The 21,325-nt window shown below is 41.6% G+C and overlaps 1 protein-coding gene across 1 annotated transcript; it reads right to left on the minus strand.

The window, feature by feature from the left end:
* Window positions 1-138: 138 nt before the first annotated feature.
* CUNH21orf91 (chromosome unknown C21orf91 homolog) lies at window positions 139-19,687 on the minus strand. The gene is made up of 5 exons (XM_054270354.1): window positions 19,627-19,687; window positions 19,096-19,225; window positions 6,271-6,786; window positions 2,966-3,028; window positions 139-1,160 (listed from the first exon to the last, which is right to left on the minus strand). The coding sequence occupies exons 2-5, from the start codon at window positions 19,217-19,219 to the stop codon at window positions 1,000-1,002; spliced, it is 864 nt and encodes a 287-aa protein (XP_054126329.1). The 5' UTR covers window positions 19,220-19,225; window positions 19,627-19,687; the 3' UTR covers window positions 139-999.
* Between the last annotated feature and the right edge of the window lie 1,638 nt (window positions 19,688-21,325).

The raw sequence follows: 21,325 nt of genomic DNA on the forward strand, positions 1-21,325 counted from the left end.
GTCATGGTAGACTGACATAAGTTTAAAAAATACAAAAGGCTGTTCTGATTTATTATGTATCATTACTATTTGCATTTCAGAATTAAAACACTTTATCAGTCTGATCCAACTTCATAAATAAATCATAACAAGGCAGTGTAGTATTACAAATTTATTGAGTTTTGTCAAAGTAATTTTTCAGCATTGAAAATTTCACACATATAAAACAACTTCTATGCATTAAAACCAAAGTATGGATTCTTTTTTTAATTTAAAGCAAATGCTGTGCTTTTTTAAACATCTCATGAACCAAATTCTTCAGTTATAAAGCTGATAAAAATAATTGATACACCACTAGAGTTTTTTCTTCAACATGTGAAATTCATCTCTTTGGGAAACAATACTTTTTAAAATTGTATCATGAAAGATACAGACCTGAAAAAGGATAAACAATCATACACAAGGCATAAACGTTACACAGAGTAACTCAGACATTTTATAAAGAGATCTGGAAAAGTACCTAAAATAGTGATATTTATTTAGTATAAAATTTCAATAATAAAATATTGCTCATAATAAATAAGAAAACATGAGTTTCATTAATACTGTTCTCCCCTTAAAGCTCTCTTGGATGTAACAGGATCAGACCTGATCAAATTAAAATTTTCATCTTGTCCTCTGTATGAAGGAGGCAGGTTTACAGGCTTCAGGTCATTCTTTGCTAGAAACAATTTTATTATAAATAAAACACAGAATTCATTTCAAGGCTCATGCGTAGTTATGGGAAAAAATAATAATCCCCAAATGTGAATAAACCTTATTACAGCAGATTTTAATACCCAAAATATTTGCCCTTTTTGTTAAACCCAAAGTGGAATAAGACTTCCCACGGATTATGAATACAAAGAGAAAGCTGCCCAAGTTTTCTCAAAAGCTTCTAAATATGGGTGCAGCTGTACTTAAAGGTTATCAATGCTGTTAGGGACAGTTTGCTCTAGGGGGGATGGAAGTTGTTTCCCTTTATATGGGGACGTTGGATTTGGTCCCTGCTCTCCCCATCTGCAGGCAGGGCAGCTTGGAGCAGTTCTTGAGCAGCTGCTCGATGGCGATGTGGCGCACGTTGAGCTCCGAGGCCAGCGAGTCCTTCTCCTGCACCTGCTGGGCCAGCTCCTCAAACACATCTGCAACAACAGCACGGGGTCAGTGCACTGGGCCCTGCACTCACACAGCCTCAGGAGGCAGTGACAAACACCACTGGGGAAATGTGACCGTGTTCACAGGGGTTTTCAGACTGGGGAAGAGACAAGGATCTCACTCCATGTTTCAGAAGGCTTGATTTATTATTTTATGATATATATTACATTAAAACTATACTAAAAGAATAGAAGAAAAGGTTTCATCAGAAGGCTAGCTAAGAATAGAATAGCAAAGAATGATAACAAAAGCTTCTGTCTTGGACAGAGAGTCCGAGCCAGCTGACTGTGATTGGCCATTAATTAGAAACAACTCCATGAGACCAATCACAGATGCACCTGTTGCATTGCACAGCAGCAGATAATCAATGTTTACATTTTGTTGCTGAGGCCTCTCAGCTTCTCAGGAGGAAAAATCCTAAGGAAAGGATTTTCCATAAAAGATGTCTGTGACAGGGAAGAGGCACAGACATTTATTTAAGTGGGATCATGCACAGGAGCTCTGCTTTTCCTGGTTCCAGCACAGCTTTGAATACATTGCAAACTGAACAGCATCACTTTGTCTCTAGTTATGGACAACCGGAGCCAAGGTGGATTGTCACAGACATCTTTTATGAAAAATCCTTTCCTTAGGATTTTTCCTCCTGAGAAGCTGAGAGGCCTCAGCAACAAAATGTAAACATTGATTATCTGCTGCTGTGGAATGCAACAGGTGCATCTGTGATTGGCCCATGTTGGATGTTTGTAATTAATGGCCAATCACAGTCAGTTGGCTCGGATGGAGAGCCGAGCCACAAACCTTTGTTATCATTCCTTCTTATTTTATTCTTAGCTAGCCTTCTAAAGAAGTCCTTTCTTCTATCCTTTTAGTATAGTTTTAATGTAATATATATCATAAAATAATAAATCAAGCCTTCTGAAACATGGAGTCAGATCCTCGTCTCTTCCCTCAACCTGAGACCCCTGTGAACACCGTCACAGTGGATCAGTATAGAATTGAAAACAAAGCTGACTCTGGCCTGGATCAGCAGTGGTGTGGCAGCAGGACCAGGGCAGGGATCATCCCCCTGTGCTGGGCACTGCTGAGGCCACACCTCAGTCCTGTGTTCAGTTTTGGGCTCCTCACAGGAAGGACACTGAGGTGCTGGAGTGTGTCCAACAGAGCTGGGGAAGGGTCTGGAGCACAAGCGTGATGAGAAGCAGCTGAGGGGGCTCAGCCTGGGGAAAAGGAGGCTCAGAGGGGACATCATCATTCTCTACAACTGCCTGACAGGAGGGTGAAGCCAGGTGGGATCAGGCTCTTATCCCAGGTAACAAGTGACAGGATGAGAGGAAATGGCCTTAATTTGCACCAGGCAAAGTTAGATTGGATATCAGGAAACATTTCTTCATGCACTGAAACAGGCTGCCCAGGAAGTGGTGGAGTCACCATCCCTGGAGGGATTTAACAGACATGGAGATGTGGAATTTAGGAACCACTTGGTTCTGGGGAAGACTTAGGTGTGCTGGGTTAATGGTTGCACTTGATGATCTTAAGGGTCATTTTCAACCTTAACAATTCTATGGTTCTAGTCAAATTCTTAAAGAGAATACCGTGCCAATTTGCAGCACCAAAGCAGATTACATAATGAAATCTCTCTTTATCACACGTTTCCATGCAAAACAAGAGACATCCATTAAAATTGTAACTGACAAAAAGGCAATCAAAAATTTTTTTTAAAACCAGACCTTTTTTTATGACAAAGCACCACAAGCAGCACAACCCAAACCAAAGAGTATTGAAAAATTCTCACCCTGGATTTGCTTGAGCAGTTTTTCATTAAGTTGCTTTAACTCTCCTAGAGTCATTGTAGTCACTGCAACAATAAAATCTGTTATTACTACTACCAAAGTCACACAAGCATCCCTAAGCAGACTCCTATTTTCTCAAGATTTCTCCTAGTTGCATCCTAATAATCAACAGATGCATGGCAGTAAATCAGGCACAACAGTACTTATCAGTGGTTTGGGGAAAATTTGAAAAATCTCTCTTTTAATGTTGACACAGACAAGGATTTACTTACTCCATTAGAAAACCCTCTCTTCAATGTTAAAAAGGTGGAAAATCAAGCCCTGAAAAGAGTAGCATCCAGAGTCAGAACTGCTTGGCACATTTAAATATTATACTTGGCACATTTAAATACTACACTCTCCTCTGACTGCAAAACACGATTTCCCCAGTGCAACCCATGAAAGCACATCTGTTAAATTGTGGACAATGAAAAGGGGACAATTCTGAGCCAAGTCCTGCTATGTTTCCCAGCCTGCAAGAAGCAGCTTCCTGACAGAATTTTCAGCATGTGGCTCCCTGTTTTGGTCATCAAGGTTTGTGCTTTATGCACACAGGAATAACTTGCAAAGTTTCCCCTGAGTATCTCCGTGACAAATGATGAAGGACAATCCTGGCTTGATATGATGACCAGCATATAAAAATAGGTTTTCTTCTGTGCTCCTGGTGAGAACTATAAGATCCTCTGCATCATTCAAAAGCCCTTTTGTATCTCAGGTTGTGTGCACTGATCACCCTCACAGAAAACACACATTAAGCCTCAGAGGAGGGAACTGTGGAAGTGTTCTTCAGTGCCCTTGATCAGCAGCAGGGAAGCACTGGTCTGCTTCCTAGGGTTCTCTGAACCCTGCAGTGGGCACACATGGTGCCATGGCTGCTGCTGAGGTGCCCTTGTCACCGCGGTGAAAAGTGACAATCTGAGCACCACAGGGGGTTACTGGCCACTGGCACAAGCTTTAAGACCTTGCAATTCTAAAATACTGCTTTTAAACTTCAGCAAAGCTCTTTCTGCTGCAGCTTAGCAAAGCTCTCATTGCATACTTGAGAGAAAAAATGATGCTGCAGCTTTTTTTCCAGAGGTTTCTCTGTGCAAAAGGTTTCTGCATGGCAAATTTAAAGTCCTGAATTCTGAAAAAGATGGGTTTTAGCTGCCCACTGGATTATTTGATTATCCTAAGCCTTCCCTTTCAAACTTTCTCAGAGCTGGCAGTTGTGGGATGTTAAACTGCTGACAGTACTGCCAAGCCAAAGAAGCTGGCAATAGCTAAGACTTGGTACTGGAGACATAATCCCAGCTAAGAATAAAACAGATTCACCTTTCTCCTCCATCAGGCAGGTAAAATGGTGCTCCTGCCTACCTTCAGCTACCAATAAACCTGAAAAGTCCCTTCTCACACTTTACCACTCTTCAAGCACCATAAAAACCATAAATTTAATATAGTAATTAAGAGCTAAAAATGTCAAGATTTCCCCCCTTTTATACCCAGTGGTAGGATGCTAATTCTCCATTCCTCAGTATTTTCATTAACATTTTGTCATCTGGCAGAGAGACTGGTTCACGTTTCATGTGAGTGTTTTGGGACAGGACTGTTTCATGGCACATTATTCTGATACAGAAGGGAAAGGGAGAAGGAACAGAGCACTGAATTTAAATGGTAAAATATTATTCTATCCATAGCTGAGGCAAACTCTGAAAAAATACTGGCCAAGCTATTTACATTTCCATTAATACTGTTTTTCAGTAGACAGCTATGTTGTTAAGACTGAAAGTATTGCAGTAAGAAAGTACCTAATTCTGGCAGTCCAAGTTTACACCTAACATACAAAATTAATCACAGAGCCTGCAAATGAATGTCTTTCAAAGGTAAATACTGCAAAATACAAGCAAAAATGCCTCAAAGCTGCATTTTGTAGTCAGAAGAAAAAACCTGTTATTGTGCTCAATGCAGATTTAGATTCCCATCCTGAAATCAAAGACTGGAGATAAATTCCAAGTCACTAACTTCATTTAGGCAACCCCATAAACCAGGTCAAGCTTCCATAATTCCCCTGTTATATGCTGTCCTGATTTATGTAATCCCAATTTATGACTCCAGTGGACAGGTGGTCAAACAGCCCGGTATATCTGTTTTGATTTATGGCTTTAAGGCTACTAATTCACTACAAATGCAACATGACACATCATGCAGCAGTTAAGTAAAATCCTTTCATAAAGAATGAGAAATGACTCAGCTTTGCAAGGACAGAGTCGTTAGTTTGTCAAAAAGAAAAGGGAGGCTAAATAAGCCGATTCCAACTTTTAACAGTACCTCTTTCTCTGACTCTTCTGACATTCTGATTCCATTATCAGCTTATTTTTCATCACCTGTTTTTCCCTGGCATATTTTATCAGTGCTTTTGTTTTCTTTCTCAGGTCTTTTGAAATTCAGAAACCCTCTCCAATCACTTTCCTCATCTACAAATCTAAGAGTGGACATTCACCAGTTCAGGACCAAGTACTGCCTAAAAAGCAGGATGGTAACAGCACATACCTCTAGGAATCTATTCCCAACACATTTCATGCAGCCTGATTCCAGAGACACTAAAATATCCTAGCTTTTTCTAAAGACTTCTTCTAGGAAAGAATTAGGGAAAGTAATTTTCTGTTATTTTCACCATCACCACAGTCATCAAAATATAGTTCAGGTCTTCTGCTACAGCCTTTAAGAGGACATGGTGGCAGGAGGGCTTTCCCTGTTTCTTATGTTCAACAAACACAAGGGAAAAAAATCCAGTAAAATGCACTGGAAAGTCTGCTGTTATTTCACAAGTTTGTTCTGCTACATGACCTCTAATTTCCCCTGCTGTTTAGGGCAGGTCTCTGTGAAATGGAATTCAGGGCAGTGTGCAAGTTCAATAAGAGAGAGATTTGCAGGAGCTGAGGAACCTCCACCTCCACAGGCAGGGCAGTGCAACTCCCAGGAATGACGTACGGAATTGAAATCTAATAAATTAGACATGTCCTGTATCACACTGGGTTACAGCTAAGAGTAAAAAAAAAAAAAAAAGATAACATAAAATAAGTAAATAAATAATTAAAATAAAATAAAACCAAAAACCACCAGCCAAACGACCCTATATGCTCAGCCAGGTAGCTCTTTTTTCCCCCACAGATTTTACATGCTGGACTTCAGGCTGAGAACTAATGCCCTGTAGAGACATGAAGTGGTCAATAGGTATTGAAAGAAAGCCCTTGCTTGCTAGGCTGTGTGTAAATGGATGCATACTCACGTTCCTCCCTGCTGTGCTGAGGATGTCTCCTATGAACACTGGCAAGTGAATCCCCTTCAGCTTTTTCAGCTTTCTGGACCTGGCTGCGGTTGGGCCACAAAACACTGCTGCAGCAGAAGGTAGCACCGAGTCTGAAATCCGTGGATTCTCTTGATTCCAGCAGAGTCTGTGAGCAGCTTGAGATGCCTCCACATTTCCCATCTATCCATTTTGCAGAGTATCTAGGTACTGGGGAGTCAAACTGTGGGAGTAACTTTCTATCAGTCTGATGTCTGAAGCTAAAAAGCTGGTGTTGGGATGGTTTTGAGCTTTCAGAATCAGAGTCTAAATCCTTGTTTTGTGCATATTGTATGATCCAGTTAATTTTTTTGCTCAAGATATTTTTTACTTCTGCATAGGGACTTTTAGAGAGCTTTGATCGTGGACAGTCCTGATTTGCTATTAAGTGGAATTTTTCAAAGCAGTCTCTGTGCCCCCTTAAAGATCTTGTATGTAGAAGGTCTGACTTTGGTACTCCTGTAAAGACACAACAGAAAGAAGTTCACTTACTGCTGATTTTTTAATATCTTTACTCACAAGCAACCAAGAAAACAAAAACTTTAGTGATCAGTCTTATCACTGAAGCAAACAAGGGTACATCACAGTCCAAAATTTGTGAAGTTTCCCTCAGGCTTGAGTCCTTGTCACACAAAGTGTTTTGCACACCACAATCTCTGGAGCAGGACTTCAGCGTGTGCCTCTTGCACAGTGACAGAGATGAAGCAAACTGACAACTCCACCCATGCTGCATCCCCCCTACACACAAATGTATAAGCTGCAGAGGTAAAATAAACCCAACTGTGTTCCAGCAAGTTCTATAGAATGATCCTGAAGAGCAGTCTGACAGCACTCATACAAAGCTCCCATCTTTATGCATAATGTTATGAGCCATCTGCTCAAATACTGCAGGGTGCAGGCTTGTCTCATTCAAGTGGTCAAACATAAGTCAGATTTCAGTAATAGTTTATTATTTTGCACTGGTATAAGCCTGGAGTCCAGCTAGGGAAGCAAGCTCTAATACTGTCAATGCTTGCCAACATTAAACTGCCCTGAAATTCACTGGAGGTGTGCTGGTTTTGGCTGGGATAGAGTTAATTTTTACCTCAGTGTAATATGGGGCTGTGTTTTGGGTTTGCACTGCAGTGTTTTCATTATCACTGAGCAGGGCTTACACAGTCAAGGCCCTTTCTGCCTCTCTCACCATCCTGACAGAGAGTGGGCTGGGGGCATGCAAGGAGCTGGGGAAGGACACAGGTGGAACAGCTGATCCCAGCTGCCCCAAGGGATATCCCACACCAGATGGCATCATGCTCAGTGTATAAAGCTGGGGGAACAAGATGGAAGGGAGGAATGTTTGGAGTGATGGCGTTTGTCATCCCAAGTCACCGTTGTGCATGACAGAGCCCGGCTCTCCTGGGGATGGCTGAACACCTGCACAACCATGGGAAGCAGTGAATGAATTCCTTATTTTGCTTTGCTTGTACAGGCAGCTTTTGCTCTCCCTTTGAAGCTGTCTTTGTCTCAGCCCACAAGCTGAAATTCTCTCCCCATCCCACTGGGGTTAAACCATGACATCACACAAGATGGATGTTTATTCTCCTCTCTGCTCATCCTCCCTCAAAGACTGTTCAAATAGCTACAGCAGGTAACTCAAACCTCTAAGTAACAGCTAGTGATTGACAGGTTAAAAAGGAACACAATCTGTGAGGATCTGCACTTGGTGAGTCAACACAGATGGTATGAGAAATGACTATTCCAGAAAGTTAATAGTGCCCCACTACAAAATTACTTTCTGCTACTTCAGTGGATATTTATTTTTCTTCACATACACAGCAGATTCAGAATCCAAGTCCAGAATAATAAACAGTTTGTAATTTATCTCAGTACCCCATATATTACTTGGGAGGGTCTCAATACCATGAAAACTAATTCTGTCAAACAAGTTTGACACTGCAAATAACAATAACATAACTGTGAACCAGAGGTTGAAAGTGCTTAATTTCAAAGTAGTATTTTGAAGTACTTAACAAACAATGTAACTGATCTCTGAATCTAGGCAACATGAACCAACCTGCAGCAATCCTATCCTTTAGCCATTAAAAGTGACTAAAATATAAGAAAACCCATGAAATACAACAGGTAACAAAATCTGGTAACAGAGACATTTACAGACAGTTAGAACAAAGCTACATGTTACTACAAATCTCAGTTCTAGGTGATTTACCCTCTTAAATTCTTGTGGTAAAGTGTAATCTCCACACCCCATACAATTAAAAAATGATACAATGTTTTTGTTAAGTTTCTGAATCTCACAAAATTGCACCCTACTCTCAAAATTAATATGAAAAGGTAAAATTTTTAACATGAAACTGAAAACAAACCCAAGCACTTCATTTTGATTATCTCACTTGCTGGTATCTGCTGTTTGAAGTTGGAGAGTTCAAACATCTAGAGTAGCCATCACAAATTGTTGATTTTCCACTCTTTGGGCAGCACTGAAATTTAAGTGCATTATTTTCTGGCTGAGTTCCTGAGAGTGCACCCAATTTATGGCACAAAAATATCTAAAAAAACTGGAAAATAAAAGAAAATAGCAGTGGAATTAATTTTGTTCTTAGGAGCAGAGGAAAAGGTAAAATCATGAAAACAGATGTTCCTTCTGTTCATGAGGTAACTATTAGAAGAAACAAAACTCAGATACACTCTTTACTCCAGAGGTAAGAGTAAGGGGGCACTTTATTCCTCCTTTCAGTGGGCAGTCAAGATTCTCCACATCTTAAAATACTTTTCAACCTCTTTCAGCAAACAAATAACAACTTTTCTTAAACTCTGCATAATCTGCTGCCTACTTGCAATGCTATTTTACTTCTCTATCTTTACAGAGACTTAAAAAACCCCAACAAACATTTCTATTAAAAACAAGAAAGACAAGTCATTTGTTTCCATGGCTTATCAGCACCATTTAAATAGAGCAAGCCTGCTTAACTCAAGTAGCATGATGGAAACCTTAAGTCCTTAAGCCATCAAGGGAAAGCAAACACTGTCAAGTGAAATTATAAGGCAAATATATTCACAGCACGACAAACCCTAGAAAACTAGAGTGATTTGTTGAATGTTACTTGCTTTACCCAAGTGATTCTTCAATATTCTACTTTGGTGCTGCTCATAGTGCTCTCTTTCACTTACAGAAAATAATCAATGGGCTGAAAAACATGCTTTGCTCAATTTTCCATACAATAATGCTCAGGAACCCACCTAACAAACACACCTGCACAACAAATGACAGAGTACTGATGTTATCACTTAAAAAAAGAAATTCCTTTGAGGCTGCTTCATTATTTCAATGACAATTAATGTTACTTGTCCAGTAGGAGAGGAGCACAAGACCACACAAAATAGCCAGCACACAAATTGTTACACAAAGAAAGAACAAGTGCAGCATGACCTCATGAAGCCCCAAATGAATTATATCCAAGTCTTAAGCTCAAGGTTATTCAAGTGTTTCCTTCTGATGAATTTATCTTCTAAGAGTTCTGAACATTGCTAACTTCCCCATTCTAAAGGCATGCTGCTCAAAGAGATCTGTTTTATCTGAATTCAGTAATAGAGTGCCTGAAATGAGCAATTATTACAGAATAAAAAAAAAAGCTACTTCAAGAGTTTAAGCTTTGCTATTTATATGCCATAATGTCCCTCTTTCTGAGCATAGGGCAGGTTATTGCAAAACACTTCCAGTATACAGAATTTACATCCTACCCCTTCTCTTATTCCACCACAAAACCCTCAAAGGGGTCCGATCTAAGGAATCTTGAATAAAGTAATGAAAATGTGCAAATCCAAACCAGTTTTGCAGAGAACTGCTAACAGACCTGTTTCAGCTTTCACAGAACGGGTTTGGATTTTTACTGTACCAATCACACACAAGACTAGAACAACCATCCACCTCTCTTTTGTCCTAAGCTGACAATTATTCCTTTCCCATGCAGAGAACATCAGCCATAACCTTCTGGAAGAGCTGAGCAGGGACAGCAGCTGCTGTGCCAGCACAAACTAACAACCACACACCAGAATCACAGCAAGTTAGGGGATGGTTCTCTGGAACAAATCCTTCTGTTGTGGGCAATACCATCAGCCTCAAGAGGCAGAAAAGATGTCCATTTCTTTTTGGGAAGATTTCATGCTCCACTCAGGCTACTTCATATTTTTCCCTTCATCGTAACTGCAGAAAAAGCTACAATCTGGTGAGCTGGCATGGACAGAGTGATATATATAAAAATCATTCAGTTTTATTGCTTTATTCAAAACAGATGAATAAAGCATGACAAGACTTCTGTACAAAACAAGAAGCAACACTGTAATTTCGGTAAACAGCTATTGTGAGTTTCGGGGACTTTCACAGGGTTTCAGTTCTGTCTCCACATTTCTGTTTGCTAACACCAACCTCAATCTTTGTTACTTTTTGTCTGGTTCTTCAAATCTGCAATCATGAAACCATCAACTTCCCCTCCCCACTCCCCCATTTGCAGGTATGTATATTTGCTCCTTGTCTTACTTTCCAAGAACAGGACTGCAGACTATGTCCAAGTACACCCTAAGTTTCACGTTTACTTTTTCAGAGAGGGAAAAACCCCTCAAAAGCCACCAAAAAATCCCACCCAACAACCACACAGAGAAGAAAAGTTTAATCTGCAGGGGAAACAAATCCCACAGAATTCACTAATATCTAGAAGACCGTATCTAACAAACTTAAGAAAGCACGGATGCTATTAGGAAACAAGCTCATGCCAGAGATCATTCCTCAAGTGCACATGATTCACAGGCTGATGCCAAACCTCCAGACAAATCATAAAACAACATAACTGCTTACAATCCATTGTTTGTTTCTGATTCTAGTAATTCATGTGTCCTAGATGAAACATGAACATATCACTTCACTTAACAATACCTTTGCATATTGACTTGAAGAACAGGACTTCCTCCATAAGCGCCTAATGCTTAGGGAAAAAAAAAAACCTCAACCCAAACCCTGAGTTTTAATTTATAAGCCATGCAAGGCAGCCAGTCAACATGACTCCTAATCCACTCCAACTAAGTAATTTTGTAATGACTAGCAATGCAGGCAGTTTAATACACATTTTTGTGACTTCTATTTATTCATAACTGTAAAGTAGCTGAGAGCAGGGAGAATATTTACAAGATAACCAGGTGAGCAATCACATCTCAACAAATTTTAAGGCATTTGTACTTGAAAGTAAATGAGTTTTCATCATATTAAAGTTTTTTGCTTTCTGGCTCTTTTGAGGGTAAGAAACCTACAAAGACTATTTCTGCCTTTGCAACTCATTCACTGAGAACTGTGTATAACTCTTCTTCATTATAAAGACACAGAACTAAAAGTGAAATGTTTGCTTATATGAGCAAGTGAAATGTTTGTTTATATAAAGCTGGCTAGAAGAGTTGTCCTATTTGGAGATTATAATAGTAATCAACAAGTCCAATTCAAAAGGAATGTTCTTGAATACCAAGATTATTCCACATCCCTTCACAAATGTTCCCATAGAGAAAAATAAATCAGTGATCATTAGCCTGCTTATCTTCAACAGTGGGTTTTTTTCATTTATTTGCTATTTTCTTTAAAAAAAGACAAAAAACAACCAAACTTCTTATCTGGTCTTTCAGATCCATCAGTTGGAAATAAGCTTACATTCCCTTCTTAGCATTTTCTAATGTACTGCTGTAAACTAGTTTATTTTTTTGCAATGGTGAATAGCAGCTGAAGTAGAACATCCTCCCTGAATCTAAGATGAACTAAAATTAACAGGAATATTTGTAGACACATGAATAGTCAAGGATAAGTTTGTACTACACCATTAGTTAGTTAAAGCCTCCTTAAAGAATTTACAAATACTTATGGGTAAGATTTATACCTGAGCATCTCTTCTGCCTCCAGTTTGAGTTGGCTGTGGAGTCCTAACAGGTAACAGGTCATTCCTTCACAGGCAGTGAAGAAATGCTTCTCAGGCAAAATTCACCTCACCTGAAACACAGAACTCCAGAGGGATTTGTGACAGACACCTCTGCTCCTCTCCTTTAACCTCAGACTAAGCAAGAACCCTCGCCTGTGGCTGCTCACTTTCAGAGCCCTGGTCCTCACAGTGTGCTCCCAGATGTTCCAGCTGCTGCTCCCCTCAGCAGCACTCTGCAAACAGGGATGTTCAGCCAGCTCATGGAACAGCTCCTGGACATCTGTGAGTGTCCACTGGGAGCACAAGGGTCAGATGAGCCCCAGTGTGCTTTACCTTGTGTGCAGACACAAAGGCTTCACAAGACACTCAATGTTCATGCCTGTTTATTTTAAGCCACTGCTGCTTACCAAGAGTGCTGAAAGAGGGGGGCTCCCAGAAAAGCAGATCCCAAGACCCGTTCAAAATGCATGAGACAAAAGCAGCCCATGATAACCTAAGACAACAAGTTATCCACATGTCTAAATGACAAAAACCTGATATTCTTCAGCTGCACAATTCTGCCAACACTGAAAAGCAGGATCATTAGAGATGTGTATCTCCAGTACATCTGCTTGACAAGATGTAAAGCCAACTGCTATTTTTAAGGGTTTACATGCAATCTCATTTGAGAGTTAAATCTTATGATTTATTAGACTGGCTAGAAGGAAGATGCCAGTGCCATTCATTAACTTCTAAAACCAGACACTTTGCAAATACTAGATATTATCTTGTTCATAAATTTAAGTTCTCTCCTCGCTTTCATATGATAATGCCAGTACTTTCCATACATCAAGTGTGCACACAAATCACCTCCCACTTCATTCCTATCAGCTCATTTGTATTTTAGCACAGAGCAAAGACATCAGACAGAACAGAAATCCAGCTGGCCCCTCAAATATATTTTCAAGAATCACGTTCCTTATAAACTACTTTACTAAGAAGAATTTGCTCCTGTATTAAACAAAGCAATGACTGATGAAAACTTCACTACTGAAAATATTATATCACATAGTTTGCAAGAATAATCAGTTAAATAGACCTAGAAGAGAGTGGAAGTCATAAGCTGGTATTTCTGCAGTCTGGATGATGCCAGGTAACATAAATACTCAATTATCCTGTTTGCATGGACAAACCTCCCAAATCTGCACATGAAGAATGCAAAAATGTTTTTACTGAACCAGCTCCACATCTTGGCATTACTCAGTGGTATTTGTACAGCATTCAGAGTAAGAACAGCATCTCCAATCATGCTCAGACTTGAATGTGTAGTTAAGAGCTTTAGTGGAAACTGCAGCTAATTTCACATGTCCATTCAACTTTGCAGAAATGAGTCATACCCCTGGCCTGCAAATGCTACCTTGAAATGAGTTCTCATCTGTCTAGTTTAAAGGGCAACGATGGAAAAAATTATCTTTTATTGCCAGAATAATCTATTTTACTGTTTATCATTTCATTAACACTGTAAAAATAAGGATGTGTAATATTCTGGAACAGAATTAAATTAGTGATTTCCACTTTTTTCAACTATACCTTACAACACATTTTATTTCAGTGAGATATTCTTCTGTAGGGTGTAAAAAGGAAAAAAAACCCTGAAATTTCAATGCTTACACATTTGCAACAACTAAACCCACCCCCTCTTTTTTTTTTTTTTAATGAACACAGAATGAGAATATTATACAAGATTTTATAGACCTTAACAGGAAAAAAGCTATGTGGCAAGACAGATTTATTTATAACATCCTTGTCTCAAACTGGAGACTCAGATGCACTAACCTGATGCTGAAATTGCCTCAAAACTGAGTCTATAAGCACTTTAAAGGAGCATGGAAACCTAACTACCTCAACATAAATCAGGGGAATGGATGCCCAGTACTTTCAATGTCTCTTATATTACAGGATCTAGGATGGGAGCTGTCATTTGCTATTCAGCTGCTCAGCTCTAAACAGAAATGGAAGTGAGCCAGTTTGCTTGTCAGCCAGCATTCTCCAAGATGTTATTGTAGTTAGCAGCACTGGACAAACAAAAGAGTAAAAAATCATCTCAAACAATCACATTTTCCATTTCTATTACCATTTGTCTCCATCACAACTCTTGAATGTGAGGAAATGCAGGCTTTTAAATAATTCTTCATTAAGAAATACCAGCATAAACCAATTTAAAGCCAGATACACTATGTAAAGTAAAGTCATAATTGTGATAGACTTCTAAGTTTGATGTTCAATATCTTGAAGCTGGGATTTCCACAGGTGTCCAGAGGGTCCCAGGACACAGCTGCCTTGTGTAATGACCTCCCATGGGAAGACACCTGAGCACCTCTAAGCAGCAGAACAGGCAGGAGCCTCTGGCTGCTGCTGTGTGAGAGGTGAGACACAGGGTACAGGGTCACACAGAGCCACACACTGGCTTGGGCTGCAAGGAACCCCAAAGATCATCTCATTGCAACACCTTCCACTAGAGCAGGGTGCTCAGAGCTCCATCCCACCTGTCCTAAAAACACTTCTAAGGATGGAGCATCCACGACTTGGAAATGGTACAACCAGAGTTTCAAAACACCATATTCAGGCAGAGGATTTTGTTTTGTTGATGTATACATTTACAGACAGTTTTTATACATACATAAGTATGTATTTTTCAGTTTTCATGCATTTCTCCCCACCCCTGGTATCACTGCAGATTTGTTAGTACTGTATCTCTGCTAGCAGAGTTCAGTATTTTCTCATATGCTAATGAAATTAAAAAGAAGAACTTTGTTTACACGAACACACAACACGTGATTTCCTGGCTTATGCAAACCAGTCACAGATGAATTTAAAACATTTCCTGTTTCAATCCACTGATTACTACTGTGACACCCACTCAGAAAAGCAAACAATGCACCCTCTCTGATGCTCCCTTCATCTGCACAAGGCAAACAAAGCCCAACATTAAATCCCAGCTGATCCTGCCCACCAGGATATTCTAAACCCCATGTACAACTTAAAAAACACTGCCCACAATCAGCTTCATTTTTCAAAATGTTTAGTATTTCACATGTAAGTGCTTTGCATATTTTAAACTTTAAGAAGCACATTAATATTCTGTTGTATCATCTGACTGTGAACCTTCAGACCCAAAAGCCAGTTTGGCAACAGAAGTATTTAGGTGCAGCTTAGTACACTCAGTTTCCCTCAGTGTGAATCCTCAAACTGAGTGAGCTGGATGAGCCAGTACAACTGGAAAAAAACACTGCCCTTTGCAGAGACAACACTGCTCTCACCCCTTCTAGGATGAACACCAGAACCACTAAACTCTGCTGAGCACGTTGCTCTTTCCTTGCTCAAGAAAGACAGATGATATTTAACAGGGTTAAGTTTAAACCTGCATGTTGGCTTTGGTTATTCCAATGCCCATGTTTGGAATATGTGAGCATCTCTTTTCTTCTCCCCTTGCTATCACTCTGTCAGTCAGCTTCAGAGAAATAGATCCTATAATCCATATGTATCCCTCGTGAATAAATTCTGGGACAGACACCACAGCTGATCTCCCGTTACACTCAAACCAGCAGTTTCTGTGAATTAACAGAACTTAGTAAGAAGCATAATCACAGTTTATTTCACTAAAATACTAAAAATCTATTATTATAAAAATAAGGATGGAGACCTGATATCTGATAAAAATGATAGGTTTTATGGCACAGTAACTGACTTCCTTAAACAGAAATTCAACAGTTATTTAATCAAGACAGATTAAGCTTTCTGTATAGCAGTATGCTCTATAAAGGAATATAAAAGAAACACAATTTTCCCCCCAGTTATGAAACACTACCAAGATACTGTCCAAACATAACAAAGGTTACAAATAAACACTCCAATGTCAGGAAAGTAAGGGCTGAGCCATGTCACAACACTAATCCAGACATGAGTCATTATTAGAGATGGGGATGGTCTCCAATCCCCCATTTCTAATTCCTCCTCTTACTGACCCAAGACAATCAACAACAATCAGCCAATCCCAACCATCAAGACACAGGCAAACCTGTCCAGCTGCTGAACTCACAGATGCCAGGAGATGCAGAGATTTACCACCACTAGATTACAGCGTAATTAAGTGCAGCTAAGCAAATTATAGTTCTGTAGTATTTTGTTCACAGACACTTGAGAAAGTCTGTTTTGAGGGTACAGCTGCATCAGCTCCCAGCACATGGATCTGCCATGCCCAGGTTTAAGCAGTCACATGCTGCTGGCATGAGGGGAAACAGAACTGTCTTCAGCAGTTTTGTTAATATGATGCCCTGCTAAAAAAAGAAAAAAAGCCTACTTCCAGAATTTCATACCTAGACTCAGATATTTAGGTCAGAAAAGACCTTCAAGATCACCGAGTCCAACTGCAAACCCAGGATTGCCAAGCCCACTGCCAGCCCTTGCACATCCATCTGTAATTCTCCTTTCTATCCCGACCCAGCTGCTGGTGCAGACTGCATGGTCAGGGAAGATGGAAGAGGTGCCACACATTCCAATTAAGTCAGACAGCACTTACCACATGGAAGCCAACAGGGTGCTGCAAACTGTGGGAGTACTCAAGCATCCTGCAAGATGCTGAGCTGTGACTAATAGCCTGCCTGCTCTCCACCAGCAGCTATTTCCTGCTTCTCTGAGGGAGCAGCTCCACACCAAAAATGAGCAAGCCTGTCTTAGCTGTTGCATGAGTATCTTTTTTAGAATTGCCTACTTCACTTCCTGGAATACTTAATTTATGTATGAGTTTTAATTGCTGGCAGTTTTAAATATGATGCTGCATAAAAAGACAAACCACCAGCGAGATCGACACTCGTTTGGAAGTGTGGGATAACACATCCACAGGAGTTGGTGCAACTTGCAGCTGATTCTGTTCAACAAGTTTTAATGCATCTGAACTCCACTGAAACATAACCAGGAGGTCAGTATGAAAACATCCAGCATAACATTGTGCTTTAGTGAATTACAGTTCGTGCTGTACCCAGGGCTGCCAAAAGACTTAGAAAAATCAGACTTTGTCACAAAAAAATACAGGAATGTAGAGATATGTCAAAAGTAGGAAAAGTGTGACCAGAGGTATGGTAAAGAGCTGACTCATGCAGTAGTTCAGCTAAAAAGCCTTATAATGACTCTATATAAAAAGTCACTGACACAGCCTCTGCCACTTTCAAGCCTCTCCTCCCTATGAGCAGTAACAGAACATCTTTTCAAAGTGGCACACAAAAGAGAGACTATCAGAAATTGAGGCATTTTGATGTTAACATGATCAAAGATATGTATACTTTTATTATGCAAAATAAAAGAATGGCCTATAACTTCAGGGAAGCTTTTATCACTATTCTATTCCACGCAGCCTCGTTTTAAAATTAACTGGAAATTTAGAAGATTATGTAAAGGTTTCCACAGATTAAGTCTTTCCTAGCACCAAGGCTATTTAGAGCAAAAAATCCCAAACCTATTCCACTTAAAACACATGATCACTTTGTAAAGTCACAGCCATAACAAGCAGTTTTGACAAATCCACAGCTTATCTCAAACAACAGAGCACAGAAACCATCCAGCAATTTTTTAATGTGTTCTATCACTTTCAACACTTTCAAAACAAAACTAGATTAGTAGTGTAATGGAAGCACTTAATTCTCAGTGTTGTGGTATGTTTTCAAAGCCTAGAGAGAGAAACATCCTTGCTCCATATTGAGAAGTCTAAACCTAACATTCCAAAGCAGTAAGAAAACTCAAAGAAACTGACTTAGGTTAGACAGCTGCTCTTGAGTTTCAACAAAAACTACAAGTACACAGGCATGTCTCTTCTAAACAAAAGCAAAAACATGTCAATTACTTCTGAAGTATCAGAGTAGTGTTCACACTGAAATACACTGCCTCTACTAGCAACAAAAGTCTACTACCTGTTATCAAGAAATGAGAACAGAAATGATGGGACTAATCACATAACACTGTTGAGATCCTCATATTCAATTGCCTCACAGCAACATAAATTACTCTGGGTAGTCATATCTACATATAATTGGCAAAGATCACTCTATGTAAGGGGAAGAAGTTACTTTGCTGCTCCAAAGACAAGCAATTTGACTTAAAAATTTGACAAAGATAATCTACTGCTCATTCATGCATGAAGAAAAGCAACAAGATGGGGAAATTCTTTACCAAAACAGGTTCAAAATTTTAAAAATACTATTCTGGAGGCCAAAATGGCTCTACAAGATCAGTCTTTTAAAAGATGGCACAAATTCCTACTTTACATTCTGCTGGCTTTAGGAAGCTTTGATAATGAACCCTGTTTTATCACACTACACATACCAACATTTTATGAAAACAAATTTCGAAATTTATTTCATAATTTCAAAAAGAAAATATGAAACTAATTCCATTCCCCTGAGCAGATCTAGTGAAAGCAAAGTGATCTGCTTCCAAAAACCCTGAATATCATGCTATAAAATTTGCAACTTAAGCTTGCTTTATACACAGATCCCCTCTAGTTATTGAGCAAATAAAGGCAGAACGTGATTCAGACCCCAAGTCCAACATCAGCGGTCTAATACCAGGAGATGGAATAAACACCAGGGCATTCCAGAGGCTCTGGAAAGAGGGGCCTTCACATCTGGAGGAGCAGCACCCACCTTTAGAGCTAGAAAACAAACTGATGTAAAACTTTATCTACAGACAGGCATTTCCAAACCCGATGGGAGCTTTGGAGGAGCCGCCTGTGCGCTCAGCCCCGGCCGGGCCGGCCCAGCAAGGCTCCAGCTCCCACGGAATCTCTCACCTTCGATGTTCAGCTCGAAACAGACGTGGCAGAAGGACAGCGTTTCCTTCTCGGTGCCCAGCTTGCAGACGCTGCAGATGTTGTCATCGTCCAAGTCGATGCTCACGAACTGCTCCTCGTTCATAGTGCCCTGCGGAGGGGGACACGGCACGGCGGGGTCACTGCGGAGCCACCCGGGCCGCGCCGCCAAGGGGAGGGCCCGCAGCGGGGCGGGAGCGTCCCGGCAAAGTTTCCCTTCAGAGAAACAGAGGCCAGGCCGCACGGACCGAGACTTCCCTCTTCCCTCGCCCGAAGGCTGCCCCGTCCCGTCCTGATCCCCAGCAACTCCATCGCCAGCTCCATCAGCGCTGCCCCTTCCCTCCCTCCATTCCTCCCTCCGCGCACCAGCGGCGCGGGCGCCCCCCCACCGCCCGTACCGCGATACCCGGGGCTCTGCCCTATCCCCTACCGCTAATCCTACCCTGATCCCGAATCCCAGCCCGGATCCCCAGTGCCAGCCCCGTCCCCAATGCCAGCCCCGTCCCCTCTCACCGCCGCCCGCCCCGGCCGCGCTCCGCTTTGTCCGCCCTCCCGCGCCGCCGCCGCCGCTCTCGGCGCCGGGCACCGCCCGCAGCTTCGGGCCGGCACCACCGCCCGGCGGCACGGGGGGACACCGGGGAGCTCGGACCGTGCCCCGCCGCACCCGGGCGGCTGGAGTGGCCTCGGAGCTGGGCAGCGAAGCGCGATGAGCCAGGAGCTCCCGTTCTCCCCGAGTCTCCGGGCGGGCAGAGCGGCGGAGAGAGGCCGCGCTCCCCCCGCAGCAGTTGGTCTGCGCCGCGCGGGCGGTGGGCGGGCGGGGCTCCTGTCGCGACTGGGGCTGCCCGGCGTGACTCACCCGGAGCGCGCCCCCACCGTGACACTGATGCTGAGCGCGCTCCTGTCGCGACTGGGGCTGCCCGGCGTGACTCACCCGGAGCGCGCCCCCACCGTGACACTGATGCTGAGCGCGCTCCTGTCGCGACTGGGGCTGCCCGGCGTGACTCACCCGGAGCGCGGCTGCACCACTGGCATTGATGCTGAGCGCTCTCCTGTCGTGACGGACTCACCCGGAGTGTGCCTGCACCGGTGGCACTGATGCTGAGCGCGCTCCTGTCGCGACTGGGGCTGCCTGGCGTGACTCACCCGGAGCGCGCCTGCACCGGTGGCACTTGTGAAAAATGCCAATCACTTGTTTTTAAAATTTTAAAAGTTTAATAGTAATAAAGTGGTTATAAAAATAGTAATACAATTAGAGTAATAATAGTTTGGACAATTTGAATTAGGACAATATGAGACAATAGAGACAAAGAGTTGTGGACGGTCCGGGTACCTCTTTCTGGGCAGCATGAGCCCGGAAAAGGACGCACGTTAATAGAGGATTAACCCTTAAAAACAATAGCCTGTTGCATATTCATACAGCTCATACATGATGCATAAATTCCATTCAAACACAGGATTCTGTCTGGTCATTGTCAACTTCTTTGTCCAAATCCTAACAGCACCTTCGAGGTGGGAAGAAGTTTGTTTCTTCTGATAAGAAGGCAATAAATTCTTTTTCTCTGAAAGATTTAGGCGTCCTGTGACTGCGGTCTTGCTGTGAGTCTTTTCTTTAAAAAAAAGTATCTTACATAGCATAGTTTCTTATTTTAACATTTTGTTATAACCTAAAACTATATTTAACACACTACTTAAGAGAATTAATACAACATTACTTTCTAATACAACACACATAATATTAATTTTAATATTTGCGAAAAGCCAATCATAAAATACGCATTTTTCACACACTGATGCTGGGCGCGCCTGGCAGCCGGGGCGAGTAGGTTTTGTTAGAGGTGGGGGCTAAAAACAGGAAAGGTGCAGTGGTGGAATGTAGATTCCAATCAGGAAACGATATTAAAACCCAGCCAGGGCTCTGCTGGCTCTCCAAAGAAAGCCACAACTGAATCAGAACTGGTCACAGAATCACAGATTCTGAGTATGGTTGGAAGGAACCACAGAGGGTCATTGGTCCCAGCTCCCTGCCCAAGCAGGGTCATCCAGAGCACATGGTACAGCATTGCATCCAGACGCTTCTGGAATATCTCCAGTGAGGGAGGCTCCACACCCTCTCTGGGCTACCTGTTGTGGCATGTGTTCACTTGTGCAGTAAAGTTGTTCCTCAAGTTCAGGTGGAACTTCCTGTGCACCAGTTTGTGCCTGTTCCCTCTTT

This window comes from Melozone crissalis, unplaced genomic scaffold, assembly GCF_028551555.1.
Source record: "Melozone crissalis strain CALT ecotype California unplaced genomic scaffold, PUWL_Pcris_2 ptg000009l_1, whole genome shotgun sequence".
In the NCBI taxonomy this organism is placed as follows: Eukaryota; Metazoa; Chordata; class Aves; order Passeriformes; family Passerellidae; genus Melozone; species Melozone crissalis.

Coding starts and splice junctions, on each gene's coding strand:
- CUNH21orf91 (XM_054270354.1), bottom strand. CDS start 19,219: ATGAACGAGGAGCAGTTCGTGAGCATCGACTTGGACGATGACAACATC. Junction 6,787..19,095: donor TTTCGAGCTGAACATCGAAG/GTGAGAGATTCC, acceptor GTGTCTTTACAG/GAGTACCAAAGTCAGACCTT. Junction 3,029..6,270: donor TCAGCACAGCAGGGAGGAAC/GTGAGTATGCAT, acceptor TTATTGTTGCAG/TGACTACAATGACTCTAGGA.